The sequence below is a fragment of the Palaemon carinicauda genome, chromosome 21 (genome assembly GCF_036898095.1).
Source record: "Palaemon carinicauda isolate YSFRI2023 chromosome 21, ASM3689809v2, whole genome shotgun sequence".
NCBI lineage: Eukaryota > Metazoa > Arthropoda > Malacostraca > Decapoda > Palaemonidae > Palaemon > Palaemon carinicauda.
In genome coordinates, this window is record NC_090745.1 from 122,001,426 (window position 1) to 122,022,396 (window position 20,971).

Below are 20,971 nucleotides of genomic sequence, written 5' to 3' on the forward strand. Positions count from 1 at the left end.
TTTACAAAGAAAACTTACCACTTCTGAAGTATTACTGCAAGTTTGCTTCTTTGTCCGGTAGATGGTGCTGTAAGCTACTAGAAGCGTCAGGCAAGAAAACCAAGTTGAGTTGATAAGGTCTTCCCAATGAAAAGGCATTTGATTAACTCTTCTTATATGGTTCTTGTGTCTGTAAGAAAGAGTAAAAGATGCTCTTACTGAGATGAAATGTTGGTAACGCATTACATATAGACATTACTGGCAACGACAACTCTGACATTTCATGAAACATTGACTAAACTCAATGCAGTATTAGAAATCACATTTAAATTCTGTAAAAATATCATTATAATATTAATTCTCTTACATATATATACACATATACACAGTTATACATTTTTGTATACATATAAAGGTTTCTTGTTCGTAAGCGCTGTTTTAAGACTTACCTTTGTGAATGAAATGAGTCTAGGGCATTGTGTGTTTCATCTCCATCGCTAGTTTCAAAATTACTTTTGATATCTTGATCAGCATCGTTGCCATTCTGAATTCCTGTAAGGAGTTTCTATTCTTTATTGTTTCTTTATATATATATATATATATATATATATATATATATATATATATATATATATATATATATATATATACATATATATATTTGTATATATATGTATATATATACTGTATATATATATATATATATATATATATATATATATATATATATATATATATATATATATATATATATATATATTATACTCCTAATATCTGGATTCTTCTACCTCGGGATCAGAGACCCAAGGGGGAATTAACTCAAAGATAATAGCTTCTGATTGGCCGGGGAATCGAACCCATTGACTTAGAAACTCAGCCACAGAGAGTTGCTGAGCTGTTAAGTCTATGGAACCGCAGTTTCTTGGACCCGGGTTCGATTCCCCGGCCGATCAGAAGCTATTATCTTTGAGTTGATTTCCCCTTGGGTCTCTGATCCCGAGGTAGAGAGAATCCAGATATTAGGAGGAGTATAACATATGGCTTATATGAATATGAAAACACGTCTAAATGTGCAATATATATATATATATATATATATATATATATATATATATATATATATATGTATACATACAGACATACACACACACTCATATATATATATATATATATATATATATATATATATAAATAAATAAATACATACACATACAAATATATATATATATATATATATATATATATATATATATATATATATATATATATATATATATATATATATATATATATATATATATGTATGTATATACAGTATATATATATATATATATATATATATATATATATATATATATATATATATATATATGTATATACAGTATATATATATATATATATATATATATATATATATATATATATATATATATATATATATATAGGCCTAAATCTTTCTTGTAAATGTAAAAAACAAACAACTTAAGCAATTGTTTTCGAAATGAAAATAAACACATGAATTGCAACCATCGTAATTTTATAAATAAAAACGAATCAATTTGATTTTTTCAATTAAAAACAAATTGGAAAATGTTAAGAAGACGTGGGAATCAAATGTTGTTTAATACGTTAATAAAATCGAAGGCGATCCTTAATGTTCTCGAAAAAAAAAACTTTCCTTACTGACGAACGAATTATTTTCACAAGATACTATCTTTAAAAAACAATATTTGGCTTTTGGTTTAATTTAGGGAATTTGAGCTATATGACCGTGGAAGCTATTCAGCGTCGAATTACAACAGAAACAAATCGTTCTTCCACTAGTAAAATTTAAAGAAGTTTACTATTATTATTATTATTATTATTATTATTATTATTATTATTATTATTATTATTATTATTTTTATTATTATTACTTGCTAAACTACAACCCTGGTTAAAAAGCTATAAGCCCGAGGACTCCAACAGGAAGAATATCCCAGTAAGGAAAGGAAATAAGGAAACTAAAAGAGAAGTAATTAACAAGTAGAATAAATATTTTAAGAGCACTAACAGCATTAAAGTAAATCTTTCTTATATAAGCTATAAAAAAAAAAACAAGAGGATGAGACAAGATAGAATAGTGCGTTCGAGTGTACCCTCAAACAAGATAACTCTACCCCAAAACAGTGGAAGACCATTGGTACAGCGGCTATGGCACTATCCAAGACTAGAGAACAATGGTTTCATTTTGGAGTGTCCTTTTCCTAGAAGAGCTGTTTACCATAGCTAAAGAGTGCTTGGCTGCAAGGGTCAGGCAATCTATAAAATCAAGGGAGTTGGACAGCAAGATGGAAGTAAAGTAGACATGAAAACTGATATTTTAATCTTGCCATAAAAATTCATACTTGATAAAAAGCTTAATACTTGCTTATGCTCTCGGGCACACTGTTCTATCTAGTTTCTCTTCCTCTTGTTTTGTTGAAGTTTTTATTGTTTATATAGGAAATATTTATTTTAATGTTGTTACTATTCTTAAAAAAGAAATTTTTCCTTGTTTCCTTTCCTCACTGGGCTATTTTCCCTGTTGGGGCCTCTGGGCTTATAGCATCCTGCTTTTCCAACTAGGGTGGTAGCTTAGTATTTAATAATAATAATAATAATAATAATAATAATAATTTAAACGACCATATTGCTAATTTAACATAACTCGGGAATGACGAAAGTAATGAGATTATTTCAAATCAGCATTAGCAAGCAGCTCTTATAGAAGGACACTCCAAAATCAAACCATTGTTCTCTACTCTTGGGTAGTACCATAGCCTCTGTACCATGGCGTTCCACTGTCTTGCGTTAGAGTTCTCTTGCTTGAAGGTACACTCGAGCACACTATTCTATATTATTTCTCTTCCTCTTGTTTTGTTACAGTTTTTATAGTTTATAAAGGAAATATATATTTTAATGTTGTTACGCTTCTTAAAATATTTTATTTTAATTGTTAATTCTCTTATTTCCTTGTTTTCTTTCCTCTCTGGGCTATTTTCCCTGTTGTAGCCCCTGGGCTTATAGCATCCTGCTTTTCCAACTAGAGTTGTAGCTTGGCAAGTAATAATAATAATAATAATAATAATAATAATAGAGAGAGAGAGAGAGAGAGAGAGAGAGAGAGAGAGAGAGAGAGAGAGAGAGAGAGAGAGAGAGAGAGAGAGCCTCACCTTATTTTTGCCTCTTTTATGTTTGGGTTCCCCCAGGTCCCTCGGGGAGAGAGAGAGAGAGAGAGAGCCTTACCTTATTTTTGCCTTATTTTATGTTTGGGTTCCCCCAGGTCCCTCGGTGAGAGAGAGAGAGAGAGAGAGAGAGAGAGAGAGAGAGAGAGAGAGAGAGAGAGAGAGAGAGAATTGAACTAAAAATAATAAAAATTAATCATAATCACCAATCAAATGAATTTCCTCACCTCGAAAGGAGGTGAACATCAAAGAACTCCTTGGAGTAAAAAATAAATCTTTCACGACGTCTCTCTGACAGTTTTCTGTCCTCTGGTCGAAAAAGCGTTTTTCTTCGTTGATTATGACATGTTCAACCTCACTGTTGTTATCAAAATGGGTTTTGATTATTCCATCTTTCCAGTGGGGGACTTCTGGATTCCAGTCCGTAAGCCCTGGAAATATTTGGTCGGAAAAGAGAAAGTATGTAAGTGTGTTTTTGTGGGGTGTACTTTAATTTTTGTCTTCCAATTCAGCTAAAGAATCTTTGCCCATTCAGTTATTTTTTTAAAGTATACCTGCCATTGCAGCTAAGGTAGTTTGGCTGTAAGACATTGCAAAATAAGATATTTGGCTGTGAGGCATTGCAATATAAGATAGTTTGGCCGTAAGGCATTGCAAAATAAGATAGTTTGGTGGTAATGCATTGCAAAATATGATGGTTTGGCTGTAAGGCATTGCAAAATAAGATAGTTTCGCTATAAGGTATAGAAAAATTTAAAAAATTCACCTGTTACAGCTGTTGCAAATGAGATTTTAGTCTGTATTATAATGAATTTATTTAAGAATAACAGCAGTGCTACTGGAACAAATCAATAAGAATATCTGTTAATTTATTAACTATTGTTAATAACAATGAATCATAAAAAACCCCATTAAATCACCCATCAATAAAAAATCCATTCTCAGCTCACCTTTTCTGTGACTGCCAAAAATGAAATCCTCCCTCAACGTTCCTGCTTTTTCAATGCCACCAAAGGAAGTCGTCCATTTGGCATCTATTTCTCTAAAGTGCCCCCAATCGTTCGTATGGCTTAACGAAGTAAAATGATTTTGAGCATAGCTCCCATTCTCCAGATCTTCCCACCAGTTGCTAGCGAAACTCCTCCCTTCTTCTGGCATTGAGCTGGCCCTACAACCAATCAGGTTCATGATGTTGATAAGGAACGTTATGATCTTCATGACGGAGGCTTTATCTCGGAAAGTCCTCCAGAAGGAGCAACTGGACGCTTCTGGCGCTCTCTCCAAGAGGCGTCTGGCCTGACTGTATCTTCTTCGCTGTAACTCGGCAATCAATAGAACGCCCTTATTCGGCAATTTCATTGGTTGGATACAGTAGCCACCTATTAAATCACTGGGCTGTGTAATTTTGATGCTCAAGTTTGCAGAACATTCGTCTGTTTAAATTTGCATTGTGTGGTTGGTGACTTATTTATGTCTTACCTAATCAGTAGTTCCAGTCAGCATTCCTCTTTTTTTTTCTGTATTTAGGAATGGATTTAGTTATGTATTTCTTTTTTTGGTTTAACTAATGGCTATGTATATATATATATATATATATATATATATATATATATATATATATATATATATATATATATATATATACTGTATATATATACATATACATATACATATATATATATATATATGTATATAGATATATATATATATATATATATATATATATATATATATATATATATATATATATATATACACGCATATATATATACACATATATATACATACATACATGTGTATATAGTTAAAAGTATTGAAGATTCTGATTTTAATCGGCTCTATAGTAAATATGAAGTTTTCTAGAAGCGAAATTGCCATTCGTTATATATATACTATATATATATATATATATATATATATATATATATATATATATATATATATATATATATATATATATATATATATGTGTGTGTGTGTGTGTGTTCTTATTGCATATGCAATTTTCTACTTTCCTCTGATTGAATCATTTTTTTAATTCAAATACAGTTAATGTCTGAGATTTAGCCTTTGGCACACATTGGTCATTATTTTCTGTAGCAGATTTAGTTATGAATGTTCTTTTTCTCTTGGCTTTTTTGTCTGTTGTGAATAAACATGAATATTAGTTATTCACGATTCCTCCTCCGGTCTTCTTTTCTAAAATCAAACCATTGTTCTCTAGTCTTGGGTAGCGCCATAGCCTTTGTACCATGGTCTTCCACTGTCTTGGGGTAGAGTTCTCTTACTTTGGGGTACACTCGGGCACACTCATCTATCTAGTTTCTCTTCTTGTTTTGTTAAAGTTTTTATAGTTTATATAGGAAATATATTTTTTAATGTTGTTACTGTTCTTAAAATATTTTATTTTTCCTTGTTTCCTTTCCTCACTGGGCTATTTTCCCTGTTGGGGCCCCTGGGCTTAGAGCATCTTGCTTTTTCAAGTAGGGTTGTAGCGTAGCAAGTAATAATAATAATAAGAATTGTAACCAGAGAGAAGGATCCAATGTAGTACTGTCTGGCCAATCAAAGGACCCTATAAGTCTCTCTCTCTCTCTCTCTCTCTCTCTCTCTCTCTCTCTCTCTCTCTCTCTCTCTCTCTCTCTCTCCATAATAAAGACATTATCATTTAATAATAATAATAATAATAATAATAATAATAATAATAATAATAATAATAATAATAATAATAATAATAATAATAATAAATTGACTCTATTCTTGATTAAAATGTCTCTGCAAACATATGTAATACCACCCGTGTCTTTTGCATACAGTACCAAAATCATAGGCCGGTGAGTTAGGAATTTTTATCCCTATGCCTATCCAACAAACATATTTTCTTTACGGGAAACAATCTTATTGAGTTATGGAATCTGAGTTGTGACTGGGGAGGCCATTAAACTGAAATTAAAAAGAGACTGAATAGGATTGTTGGGTTTAAAGACGGTTCATGAATGTCAGTAGCAAAGGAAAGGAAATGCCTTAGAGACTGACCATATATACATATGAGCTACCCTCACCAGCTATCCATCAAGCTAGGACCAAGGAGGGACAGGCAATGGCTGCTGATGACTCAGCAGGTAGACCTATAGGACCCCCCCCCATCCTTAGCTCACAAGGATGTAGAACTTCAAAAGTTCAAACTCGTAGCAAATGTTTTTATGTTGAATAGGCTTACATACAGTAAGTCCTTTTATATTTTATATATCAAATATCTTTTTTAATGTTAATGTTTTTTTAAATATTTTATTTTACTTTTTCATTACTTATATCGTTTATTTATTTCCTTGTTTCATTTCCTCACTGGGCCTTTTTTCCTTGTTGGAGCCCTTGGGCTTATAGCTTCTTGCTCTTCCCACTAGGGTTGTACCTTAGCTAATAATAATAATAATAGTAATAATAATAATAATAATATTGTGAGGTTGCAGACACTACAAGAAACTATAGAGTTTTGGGGAGTCTATAGGCCTAGTTGCCGTGCTGAGTCATCAGCAGCCATTGCCTGGCCCTCCCTGGTCTTAGCTTGGGGGGAGAGGCAGTCTCTAGGGCTAGGGCATTGTAACTGTTATTGAAGAGAATTCATACTTACGGTATAAGTTTATAATATGAGTACTTAATGTATACATTTATATAATATATATATATATATATATATATATATATATATATATATATATATATATATATATATACATATACATATATATATATATATATATATATATATATATATATATATATATATATATATATATATATATTTATATATACATATATATACATATATATATATATATATATATATATATATATATATATATATATATATATATATATATATATATATATATATATCAACCTTACGTTCTAGCCTTCTATTTCGAATCCGTAATTTCAGATGCTCGAGATAGGCTGGCTTTGGAATTCATTCTATGCTTGCGTTTTCCCTAAACCTTTGGCCCGGTTTCTCATTTTGAAGTATTATTGTAATTATTTCTGGAAAAAAAATTATATGAATATTTTTTGGTGTGGGATAGTATCGTCAGATGACAGCAACATTATCTATCTTCTAAACACACACACACACAGACACAGACACACACATATATTTATATATATATATATATATATATATATATATATATATATATATATATATATATATATATATATATATATATATATATATATACATAAAACAACTTAAAAATTTATGACGGCGCTGAATGACCTAACCGGCCTAATTGCCTGACCTTTGACCTAAAAGTTATAATCTATTTATATATATATATATATATATATATATATATATATATATATATATATATATATATATATATATATATATATAAAAGTCTGACCTTTGACCTAACAGTCATAATTCAGTCATATATATATATATATATATATATATATATATATATATATATATATATATATATATATATATATATATATATATATAAGTCTGACCTTTGACCTAACAGTCATAACTCAGTCATATATATATATATATATATATATATATATATATATATATATATATATATATATATATATATATATATATATATACAGTATATATATATATATATATATATATATATATATATATATATATATATATATATATATGACTGAGTTATGACTGTTAGGTCAAAGGTCAGACTTATATATATATATATATATATATATATATATATATATATATATATACAGTATATATATATATATATATATATATATATATATATATATATATATATATATATATATATATATATATATATATATCATAATCTCCTCTTCGCCTATTGACGTAAAGGGCCTCGGTTAGATTTCGCCAGTCGTCTCTGTCTTGAGCTTTTAATTCAATAAGTCTTTTTTCTACAACATTTAAAGTACACCATCCTTACCAATTTTCCCCGCTAATAGGTAAATGGACAAAGCCACTCACCAAACACAAAGACAGATGGGTCTGTACCCAGTGATAGATAAATAGACAAAGCCACTCACCAAACACAAAGACAGATAGGTCTGTACCCAATGATAGATAGATAGACAGACATCGAATGCTTGATACGCTATGTCATTTAAAGATTCACATCTAGTGTCTCCACGTCTCGCGAAACAGAAGCGGATCCATTTCATATTAAGCCTATGCTTCGGAAGAAACGAGAGTCAGTCAGTTTCGCTGAAATGTCGCGCGAATAATCCCTTCATCATTCATGACAGATTGTCCCTCTGGTGTCAAAGCGAATGGAAGTCTGCCCGTTTCGAGTCCGTCATCTGTCAATGAGGAATGCTCGGTTGCTTGCATTTGTAATGATGCTTTACTTACTTTAAGGGGTGCTTTTCTCGACCCGTACGGCAGGGGAACCCTACTCTCTACAGGACCCTTTAAGGGGTGCTCATCTGGTCCCGTACGGCAGGGGAACCCTACTCTCTACAGGACCCTTTAAGGGGCTGCTCATCTGGTCCCGTACGGCAGGGGAACCCTACTCTCTACGGGACCCTTTAAGGGGTGCTCATCTCGTCCCGCTTTGCAGGGGAACCCTACTCTCTACAGGACCCTTTAAGGGGTGCTCATCTGGTCCCGTACGGCAGGGGAACCCTACTCTCTACAGGACCCTTAAAGGGGTGCTCATCTGGTCCCGTACGGCAGGGGAACCCTACTCTCTACAGGACCCTTTAAGGGGTGCTCATTTGGTCCCCTACGGCAGGGGAACCCTACTCCCTACAGGACCCTTTAAGGGGTGCTCATCTGGTCCCGTACGGCAGGGGAACCCTACTCTCTACAGGACCCTTTAAGGGGTGCTCATCTGGTCCCGTACGGCAGGGGAACCCTACTCCCTACAGGACCCTTTAAGGGGTGCTCATCTGGTCCCGTACGGCAGGGGAACCCTACTCTCTACGGGACCCTTGAAGGGGTGCTCATCTGGTCCCGTACGGCAGGGGAACCCTACTCCCTACGGGACCCTTGAAGGGGTGCTCATCTGGTCCCGTACGGCAGGGGAACCCTACTCTCTACTGGACCCTTTAAGGGGTGCTCATCTGGTCCCGTACGGCAGGGGAACCCCACTCTCTACTGGACCTCCACGGTCGTTTTATGATGTTCATTCGGGAGCATTTAACATTTCACAATGCTTATTGTTCGCTTACTGTTTGATCATCACTGTCAAAACACTCGCGGAATAAGAAAGTCTTCAGATTTGCTCTTGAAAGCCTTAATAGCTTCAATTATTCGGATGTCTCGCGGGAGCCTACACTGTTAAAAAGATACTGTGATTTTAATCGGAAATTCTCCGTAAGAATATACTGTTCTCACCCGTATTTCAGTAAAATACGGGCGACCGTAATTTTACCCTGCTTCGTTGTCATATTTTACGGGTTGGTGACCGTAATATCACTCCTTGACGTTAATGTATCCGTTTTTAAAACGGTAAAAATCTTGGAATAAATGTTGCCAGGAATTTACCGTTTTTTAATGCGAATTTTACCAGTGTATTGTATAGTCTCGGGAGCGCATATTTAAAGGCTGTAAAGCCTACAGTAGACATGTATCTAGGATCTAATAGTTTGAAACCATCTGTAACTATTCTGTAACTAGCCTTAGAATCATTCGTGATCTCCTTTATATCGTTGTAAGGTAAAGATGATAAATGGAGGAACGAAGTAGGAGATTTGATTGAAGGAATATTTCATCAAATCAATTCCGGAGAATAAAGATTTTAATAGATCTTAGGAACACATGTGAAATTTTGTTTTTATGTTTCTTTCTTTGCTACTTTGGTTTTTGCATGAAAAAAAATTGCATGAATATGCAATGAGATATAAAAGTGATATATGAAAACTAAGGAAGATTTATATGATAGTAAACAATGAAGAGGCATATGGAACATTTTGTTTTTCTTTGAGGAAGGTTCATGAAGAGAAAAGTTAATGAAACGTAATGGACAAAATATATCTAATATTTATTTAATTTATAGTTTACTCTGTTGACCGTGACTATAGTAATTATTGAAGTACGTATATATATATATATATATATATATATATATATATATATATATATATATATATATATGTATATATATATATATATATTTATTTTTATTCATGTATGTATGTATGTATGTATGTTAGGGTCTATATATATATGTATATATATATATATATATATATATATATATATATATATACATATATATATACATACATATATATATACACATATACTCACATATTTATATATATATATATATATATATATATATATATATATGTGTGTGTAGATATATATATTTATTTATATTTATGTTTATGTATGTATGTATGTATGTATGTATGTATATATAGGGTCTACATAACTGTTGTTACTCTTTTACACCTGTATCACGAAACTAGACGAACTGCATTTCAACCAGATTCATATATTCCAAAGTAAATCCCAAATTCTATATTAATCCTAATTTCCCTATTGGAGCCCTTGGGCTTATAGCATCCTGCTTTTCCAACTAGGGCTGTAGCTTAGCAAATAATAATAATAATAATAATAATAATAATAATAATAATAATAATAATAATACTCTCCTTGAACAGTAATTTCTATTAAGGGCAGTTTTGTCTTTTCTTTATTCAGTTCTTCTGTTATTATTGTTTTTTTTTTCTTTTTTTTTTTCCTTAAGACCCGCTGCTGGTGTCCGGGAGGCCATTCAGCGCCTATGAGCAACTGAAGATTCCCCAAAAGTAGAAGTTGAGAAGTTGGACAGCCTAAGATTAATTACATCTAGGAGCCAAAGGAACTCTTCAAAGATCCTTAAGCAATGCCTACAGTAAACAGCATGAGGTGCACTGTCAGAACTACATTCCAACTTACTGTAGTCCTTGCAGCTGCTATCTCTGTGAATTCAAGTTTATGAATTAAAGCTGTGTGTGTGTGTGTGTGTATGTGTAAATATCAACCACAATGGCAATGAATACCGAATTCTACCTTTGGGAGTGTATATCCACTGGAAATTCATTTGTGATAAATCATTATTATTATTATTATTATTATTATTATTATTATTATTATTATTGTGATTAGCCAAGCTATAACCCTAGTTGGAAAAGCAAGATGCTATAAGCTCAAGGGCTCCAATAGGGAAAAATAGCCCAGTGAGGAAAGAAAATAAGGAAATAAATAAATGATGAGAACAAATTAACAATTAATCATTCTAAAAACAGTAACAACGTCAAAACAGATATGTCATATATGAACTATTAACAACGTCAAAACAGATATGTCATATATAAACTATTAACAACGTCAAAACAGATATGTCCTATATAAACTATTAACAACGTCAAAACAGATATGTCATATATAAACTATAAAAAGACTCATGACAGCCTGGTCAAAATAAAAACATGTGCTGCAACTTTGAACTTTTGAAGTTCTACTGATTCAACTACCCGATGAGGAAGATCATTCCACAACTTGGTCACAGGTGGAATAAAACTTCTAGAATACTGTGTAGCATGCCTCTGGCTGGGCAAGGATTCGAACGTATGCCCTGGATATTTACATTGATTAAAATCCCGAGTGTTAGTGATATATATATATATATATATTATATATACATACATATATATACATATATATATATATATATGTGTGTATATATATACATATATATATATATATATATATATATATATATATATATATATTGTCACCCTCAGCTCTCCCCATCTCTAGGCTAGGGGGAGAGGGAATTGTTATACCCTGTTACCTTGGTGAGAGGTGGGTGCGTGTTCATGTGTGTGCATATCTATCTAAATATTTAGCCGTCATTTTTGACGGATTGCATACACTTGTTCCAGTATATTGATTGAGTAGTAAATAATTCTGGCAGAGCTTTGACACACCCAAGCTATAACCTAGATTCCAAGATGGATTAAATTTTGATAACAGGTGATTTCTTTAGCCCCCAACCCTTATTGAGGGTGCATTTCGTCCCTCAAAACGATAGTGATTTATACGTTCAAGGCTATGAAATTTATAAGAAATTCTCCTATTAACGTGCTTTTTTCCCATTTGTAGGTAGTAAGCACAGTTGTCTTCTTTTGAAAGTCTTTGCTCTGGCTTTGGGGTAGATCGTAGCCCCGATCGTCTGTCCTGCCTGACATCTCTTAGACCCCGGTAGTGTATGGTAATGTTTTGTACCATACATTATGATAATCAATACTACAACAATAGTGATCTCGACTATCAGTCCACACGGTTTCCAAATATCGCCTGAGGACAATGAAAGAAAGGAATAAAAAACATACATTTGGATAATATATTTCGGGACAGGACTTCAGAGCGACAACATTTCACATTTGGAAGCGACTTCTTCCCTTTTAGGAAGTGTACTCTACAAGAAATTCAGCCATATGTTCCTAAGTCTTAACAATGCTCTCCTTAAAAAATTTCTCCTGGTAAATGGCTCATATTTCAGTAATTATGATATACAAAGCTTGAACTAGACTAAACGTGATGCCTATGCTAAAACTATATGGCAACTTGTCATTTATCATGTCACTTTGGAGTGTAAAAGTAGTAGTATATCTGTACAACCTCAATATTTGTAAAACTGTCCAATGGCTAATCAAAAGACTTGTAGTTGTGGCTTGTTCCTCTGGAAGCAAAATTGGAATCATCCTCAGAGAAGCTGGGATTCAGATAGTCCGCGTGTGACGCCCTGGAGAACACCGGTATTTCATCATCACGGCGTCGCTGACGACGCCAGTAAAGGAATCCCATGATTACCACGCCCAGTAGGCCAACGACCAGGAAGATCTTGAATGCACTCCACGAACTACTGCTACTACTGTTTGCACTTCCAACCGAGATGACCGTTGCATTTTCATTGCCTGTTGTTACTCCTGACGAAGCATTGATACCGCCTGGGGGAAAGTTGGAAGAAGTCATTATTAAAGGGGTTGTAATGGAACCTTCACTGCTGTTACCCAGATTTGGAAAGTTTGTTGAAGAGGCATTAGGGAAGCCAGCTGTGCCTGCTATGGCTGTTAGATTACTGCTGGTTGTGGCATTAACATCGCCAGTAGTGTTAATACCTACAGACCCTGTTAGATTAGTAGAAATGGTTGTTATTTCAGGTTCTGTCTGATTAAGTGGAGCGGCAGATGTCTCCTTTATAATATCAGGGGTTAGTGTGGTATTAACAGAGTTATTAGGGACATTAGTAGCATTACTGAAAATACTGTCTGTGACTAAAGAAGTAACACTAGTATCCTCTGGAATTTCAGGATTATTTTCATCGCCAGTGACTTCTTTCACATCATCTGTCGTAAAGTAATTCAAGTTGGTCAGATTCGTTTGGGGCGCCTCTGTCGAACCATTTGAATAGTTGCTGGCCTCTGTAACTCCCTCGAGATGCTCATATGTTTCATTACGAGAGTTTGTTTCATTTTCAGGAATGAATTCATCCGTATGAGTCAAAGATTCATCCGTATAAACCAAAGGCTCATCAGTATGAATCAAACTTGCATTAATTCTTACTGCACTATCAGTAGTCATCGGAATTAATGACTCGTCACCAGCATTGATTAAAGTATTAGTACTGTTAGATCCATCACCAATCCCAGGATTATTGCCAGACAGTGTATTATAAGTATTGTTACCTTGTGCTAAGTCACTTGAGCTTGGTGTTGACAAATCAGGCATCAAAGACTCAGTGCTATTCTCATGGTCCCCAGCAGCTTCAGTTGACTTTCCGGAAGGCTCTGTTACAATATTTTCTAAGGCTTTGCTCACATTATTCACACTCTGCTGATCATTTTCAAGTCTAGCTTCTTCCTCTGGACCAATTGGAGCTTTATCTGTATTTCCTGCTTTGGACGGGTCTCCTTCCCCAGTTTCATTGGTGTCTTTCTCAGTTTTCTCCGCAGCGATGCCTGCCTCACTATTGGTACCACTGTATCCTTTGATAGTTATGTCATCTATGGCAATTTCATTGCCCTTTTCATTCAGCCGCCCAACAAAGACAATCTGGAAGTAAACATAGATAAAAGAAGTTATTCTATGATTCTCTAATTCACAGTTGGATCTTTTCGTTACTAAGCTAAACATCCTTAGACACATTACTTACTTTTCATACCTTGTGGCCACTGTTGGAAATGCAGAAACTGTGTTTCCTCTTTACAAATGGCAACATCCAGAAGTCACTCCTTACAGTTACCTCCAAAGTTTATTTGAATTTGATAGGTAAATTCTTCAATGTTTGAACTTAGATATGAAGTATACTTTTATCACAAAACCTGGCTAGTAAATCTAGTTTTTATTAAGGAAAGTTTTCCACTCATTTTTATTTCGCTCATATAATTCTGCTTTTTTCATATGATATTCCCACAAACACACACAAAAATTCCAAGTGTACCATATTTCTGTTGCAATTGATTTTATAATCCTGAACAGTAATTTGTATATTTCACTTAATTCCGTACTGAGAAAGTCTTACAGAAATATAATGGTCATTTTAAGATCTCAACATCAATGACATTGCAGTGAGTGCCTGCATTTCGGTGATAGCGATATGGAATGGGGCCCATATTTATCTTATCAGGTTTGGCTGTAGCTATCACCTATCAAAACCTATTAGAATAAAGTCACTGTTGTCAGTTTCTAACTCAAAGTGCAATGAATTATATGGGGTGCTCTAGTAGTAAGACCTCGTGCTGACATAAGGCCATTTAAGTTTAAATCACCAACAGTGTATCGGATACTTGCGGGCTCATGGAATTCTGCATCTTTTATGACACTGAAAATTATGTTCCATAGCCTGTCACTCACACTGGTATATTGCATGCATACTGTCATACTTAATACTCTGTATTTGGTTGTCTAGGTAATCCATTATTTCTCCTGGAAATATTACCTACCTCAGTTGGAGTGCCTATTGGAGCTCATGCAATTATTACTTAATGCAAATGTATCGCACGTGTTTCACACACTCGTACATTGTAACGATATTTTCTTTTTATTGTTTATTTCGCTCTACACCTCTCTGTTAAGAGAAACGGTTTAAGCCTGCCTATTCTTGAATTGATATGTTAGAATTTTTGTGACCTTCTTTCGCTGAAACTGTTTCCATAAAAGCTCGCTGTCTTTTGAAATAAAGGTAGTTGCGTTCACCTCTCTTCTCAGTTTTAACTTAACTAACAGCTCCGTAGATTGGTGACCCCTGGGGTGACCCGAACACCCAGCCTAACCACTGCCCCGTATAACGTTTTTACCTAACTAATTGGTGACCCCGGGGTGACCCGAACACTCAGCCTAACTACTGCCTCGTACAACCTTTTTTTTTTCTCTCGTGCATGTAGATATATCTTTCATTCAGGAATTATTTTAATTCTTCTGCCTTGACGCAAAATAACACACTCAAGGATATAAATGAGAAACTACATTGCTGTTCTTTGCTTGATCACAAGAGGCAACAGTTAATTAGTTGTAAACAAAGTCCACATGAACTAATAATGTAAAACTTTACAAACACTGGATCTGATTTTAAATAATTTTTTTATAACTTTCTTATCTATTCTTCAGTATTTTGACTGTGTGCTGTATACAATCCAGAACAAACTGTCAAAAATATTAAAAGGGAAACTGTCATAAGCTATTCCTGCTTGATTATTTTATATTGGCAACTTCAGTAACATTACTCAGGAATGGAAGAGAAATCCTCGGTTTAGACTGCATACCTTAGAAGAACCCGACAGAGGAAGTGGAATGGTGCTCTCAGACCAGGCTCCGTGCTTATGTTCAGAGCTCACCAGACGAGTTTCGTCGTCCTTAACTTGATATACCTGTAATCAAAAACACAGATCAGTCGTTTATATAACTCTTGTGCTGAACTACAACAATTGGAGAAGTAAAAGGAAAGCTAATTTGGATCTAAACAGGTTTTGATACAGTAGGAAAAAAACCAGAAATCTTACACAATCATTAGCCTCTAGAGTTAGATAAAATGACTTCGTGGACTGGCTTCTTTAAATTACACATCATATGCCTTACAAAACCACTATTTCCTTCGAGTGCAAATGTACTCAACATGAGAACTCATGATTAAATTCAGTCTTCTATGTTAGATTCATAGACCCATAGACCCGTTGATATTCAGTTCTCCTAAAGCAAATGAAGTGGATGAATGAGATACTACTGGAGTAGTCCTCTCTCAGGACATACAAGACAAATTCCATTTAAAGCTATAAATGCAAAGATTTCTAGTGACTCCTTTCAATACATTTGTTTTGCATCGAAAACTTTGACATATTTTTTCCAGAAAAAAAAGTAAAATCCATGTAATAAGAGCAATGACCAATGTTAATTCATGGTCAGAAACATCAGGGCAAGAATCAATAAAGACTGTAAGGTAAGCTATTTCTTACGTTGAGCTCTGGAACGCCATGGGGCGGCTGTCCCTCCGAAAGATAATAGCTGAAGTGAAGAGTGATATTCTCCAAATCTTCCAATTTGCGGGAGGCGTGAACCTAAAAAAATCATTCCATTAATTTACCTCTAGTACATCAACCTATCTATCTTTAAACCAAGAAGTGGTAAACTAAATTGGGGAAGGCATGGACCTAAAAAATCAGTAAATTCATTTATCCCTAGTAGATCAACCTATCTACCTTTAACCAAGACGTTGCGGAAGGCGTGGACCTGAAAATACAGTTAATTCATTCATCTCTAGTAGATCAACCTATCTATCTTTCAACCAAATCGTGGTAGACTAAATTGCGGAAGGCGTGAACCTAAAAAACCAGTAAATTCATATATCTCTAGTAGATCAACCTATCTATCTTTCAACCAAGACGTGGTAGACTAAATTGCGGAAGGCGTGAACCTAAAAAACCAGTAAATTCATATATCTCTAGTAGATCAACCTATCTATCTTTCAACCAAATCGTGGTAGACTAACCTAAAAAACCAGTGAATTTATACAGCATATCTCTAGTAGATCAACCAACCTATCTATCAATTGAGACGTGGTTGACTAAAGCGCGGAAGGCGTGGACCTAAAAAACCCAGTAAATTCATGTATCTCTAGTAGATCAACTTATCTATCTTTCAACCAAGACATGGTAGACTAAATTGTGGAAGACGTGAACCTAAAAATACAGTTAATTCATTCATCTCTAGTAGACCAACCTATCTATCTTTCAACCAAGACGTGGTAGACTAAATTGCGGAAGGCTTGGACCTAAAAAACCAGTAAATTCGTACAGTACAGTATATCTCTAGTAGATCAACCAACCTATCTATCAATTAAGACATGATAGACTAAAGCGCGGAAGGCGTGGACCTAAAAAAACCCAGTAAATTCATATATCTCTAGTAGATCAACCTATCTATCTTTCAACCATGACGTGGTAGACTAATTTGTGGAAGGCGTGGACCTAAAAAAGCCCAGTAAATTCATTTATCCCTAGTAGATCAACCTATCTATCTTTCAACCATGACGTGGTAGACTAAATTGCAGAAGGCTTGGACCAGTAAATTAATTTATTTCTAGTAGATCAACCAACCTATCAATCAACCAAGGTGTGGTAGACTAAATTGCGGAAGGCGTGGACCTAGAAAACCAGTAAATTTATACAGTATATCTCTAAAGATCATCCATCTTATCTTACAACCAAGAAGTGGTAGACTAAATTGTGGAAGACGTGAACCTAAAAATACAGTCAATTCATTAATCTCTAGTAGATCAACCTATCTATCTTTCAACCAAGAAGTGGTAGACTAAATTGTGGGAGACGTGAACCTAAAAAGACAGTTAATTCATTCATCTCTAGTCGACCAACCTATCTATCTTTCAACCAAGACGTGGTAGACTAAATTGCGGAGGGCGTTGACCTAAAAATACAGTTAATTCATTCATCTCTAGTAGACCAACTTATCCATCTGTCACACTCGGTTGACACACGAGTTTCTGCTGAAGGGCCAACACCAACCCAATTGTGAAGACTGTTTAGTACCTCTAACAGTGAGGCATTTGTTGACCGAATGCCCCAATTATAATAAATTAAGGAATAGATATTTGTTTGAGGCTCGAGGTGAGGGTGGCAGGTTCATCCTCGCCAAAATTCTTGGACATGATGTGTCCTACTATGCAAGTGGCATTTTTAGATTTATTTCAGAAGCAGGTCTTCTGAAAACTATCTAACGTTCATAATGACATCCAACTTTTACGGTTTTATTGAATAATCTTTAATTTTTTTTGTATATATATAAACTAAATGATATCGGCGTCAATGATCTTAGATGTCAGGATGCCTGAAAACCTTAAATCAATCAATCAATCAATCAACGAAGACGAGACAGACCATCGTACCTTACTGAGAGAATTCTCCGTGACGACAACGAGAGCTGGGCCAGGGACGGGTGGGGCTGGCAATCCCGGATGGTTTTCCTTGTCGGGCAACTTCACTAAGGACCATTCTCCTCCTTTGAAACTCCATTGCGAGGAGTCACGTGACCAGTCTGTGGTGTAGATGTGGAGACCCTTTCTAAGCTGCAAGAGGAGGATTGTTGTTGATGTTGTTGTAGGTTAAAAATACACTTTCTATGCATTTATTTTGAATAATTTAGTAATTAAGATGATATTTTTGAATGCGTAAGTATTCTGAAATAAGCACTGCATGCATAGGTAACTATGCGTTACTCCCCTTTTCCTAACATTGATATATCAAGGAAAATCAGAATTACCCTTCATTACTAGGATACTTCTAAATAAAAGTAAATATATACTTTAAATGGCAGGCAGTTTTAAAGACTTGAAAGTTACTGTGACGGGCCGAGAGAAGGTTGTGAACTCAAAGGCAGTATGAAAGCAACTGAGTCCATTTATTATAGAGCACTCTCCTTTATGCATCAATGACCTTAGATGTCAGGATGCCTGAAAACTTTAAATCATTCATTCATTATATACAAAACCTCAAGGCAACAGGAAATTTCATGTTCGAAAGACAGACAATGTTACATAGGGGAAACGCAGACATGTTTATTCTGGTTCTTTTGATTGCCAGGGAAGAGCGAAGATACAAGCATAATATAATACAAAATTAATTATGTACGATCGTGTGACACACGGTTGGTACATTACTCATGAATGACAGAGGCAAGGGGCATCTCCAGGTAGGGCCAGGCAATGGCTACTGATGACTCAGCAGGTAGATGCCCCCAAATCCCCTATCCTTAGCTCTCAAGGCTGGGGAGGTTACAGACACTACTATAGTCCATTTCTTTTAGCGATGCATATTTGCACCTACTCGCAGCGGTGCCCTTTTAGCTCGGAAAAGTTTCCGTATCGCTGATTGGTTGGACAAGATAATTCTAACCAATCATCGATCAGGAAACTTTTCCGAGCTAAAAGGGCACCGCCGCGAGTCGGTGCAAATATGCATCGCTAAAAGAAATGGACTATAGGATACTTCTAGATAAAAGTAAATACATACTTTAAATGGCGGGCAGTTTTAAAGACTTGAAAGTTACTCATGAATGACAGAGACATGGGGCATCTTCAGGTAGGGCCAGGCAATGGCTACTGATGACTCAGCAGGTAGATGCCCCCAAATCCCCTATCCTTAGCTCACAAGGCTGGAGAGGTTTGGACACTACAAGCAACTATCAAGCTTGAGTGGGACTGGAACCCCAGTCCAGGAGATCGTTAGAGAGGGACGTTTAAAATATGAGCTAGGGATATTAAACCTATAAGCTTGAGTGGGACTGGAACCCTAGTCCGGCAGGTCGCCAGACAGGGACGTTTAAAATGAGCTAGGGATATTAAACCTATAAGCTTGAGTGGGACTGGAACCCTAGTCCGGCAGGTCGCCAGACAGGGACGTTTAAAATATGAGCTAGGGATATTAAACCTATAAGCTTGAGTGGGACTGGAACCCTAGTCCGGCAGGTCGCCAGACTGGGACGTTTAAAAGATGAGCGAGGGATATTAAACCTATAAGCTTGAGTGGGACTGGAACCCCAGTCCGGCAGGTCGCCAGACAGGGACGTTTAAAATATGAGCTAGGGATATTAAACCTATAAGCTTGAGTGGGACTGGAACCCTAGTCCGGCAGGTCGCCAGACAGGGACGTTTAAAATATGAGCAAAGGGTATTAAAGCTACTAACCTGTGTCTTTTTGCTTTCGCCATGATCATCAAGAATAACCTTTTTATTCACAGCAGCCTCCAATTCTTGCTTATGCACCGATTGCCCTGCGTGGCCGTTCACGAAATGCAGAGCATCAGGATCGTTATCAATTTTATCAAGATCGACGTCCGATACGACAAACGCCGGTCCGGCAGAGTCATTTGAGTCCCTGAGGTCCTCCTCCACCTCTTCGAAGTTACTACTCTTCCCCTGGGCCTCCACCGAGTACCCTGTCGGGCCATTCACGAAAACTCTCTGTGGTCTTGAAGCGCGGTACTGCTTTTCTTCGGCGTCGGCGGAGATGCCAGAGGGTGCGTTCTCAAAGATACGTCTAGGCCCTTCGTTCCTACTCTGGGAATTGCTTTGATTTAACAAGTTGAGTAGAATAACGGCAGTGAAGATCACTCCCCTGTAGTGAGACTTTCCCATTTTTTGTATTGATTGGATTACAAAAAGTTTATATGTATACTTTCGGGTCAATTTTTGTAAGTCTTCGTAGCTATCAAGGGTGATCGCTAAAATACATATTTACAGTTTTTCCTT

At 35.2% G+C, this 20,971-nt stretch overlaps 3 protein-coding genes across 8 annotated transcripts in view; 2 read left to right on the forward strand and 1 right to left on the reverse strand.

The window, feature by feature from the left end:
- LOC137615455 (neural-cadherin-like) overlaps positions 1 to 20,971 on the forward strand; it is a 572,326-nt gene that overhangs the window by 505,211 nt on the left and 46,144 nt on the right. The gene's annotated exons all lie outside the window — the stretch shown is intronic.
- Positions 1 to 20,971, forward strand: part of Papst2 (PAPS transporter 2) — a 199,073-nt gene that overhangs the window by 13,114 nt on the left and 164,988 nt on the right. The window lies entirely within an intron of this gene.
- Positions 12,534 to 20,971, reverse strand: part of LOC137615457 (mucin-22-like) — a 132,233-nt gene continuing 123,795 nt past the window's right edge. Inside the window, exons 2-7 of one of the 2 annotated variants that reach the window (XM_068345346.1) lie at positions 20,408 to 20,971; positions 18,611 to 18,790; positions 16,665 to 16,766; positions 15,978 to 16,082; positions 13,902 to 14,268; positions 12,534 to 13,163 (exon numbers count right to left, since the gene is read on the reverse strand). The exon at positions 20,408 to 20,971 is cut by the window's right edge and continues 69 nt beyond it. In XM_068345346.1, coding sequence (XP_068201447.1) covers positions 12,862 to 13,163; positions 13,902 to 14,268; positions 15,978 to 16,082; positions 16,665 to 16,766; positions 18,611 to 18,790; positions 20,408 to 20,857 — 1,506 coding nt within the window. In that variant the 5' untranslated portion in view covers positions 20,858 to 20,971 and the 3' untranslated portion in view covers positions 12,534 to 12,861. Of the gene's footprint in view, positions 14,269 to 15,977; positions 16,083 to 16,664; positions 16,767 to 18,610; positions 18,791 to 20,407 lie in introns of both variants that reach the window. The other variant, XM_068345345.1, reaches the window with a different exon arrangement.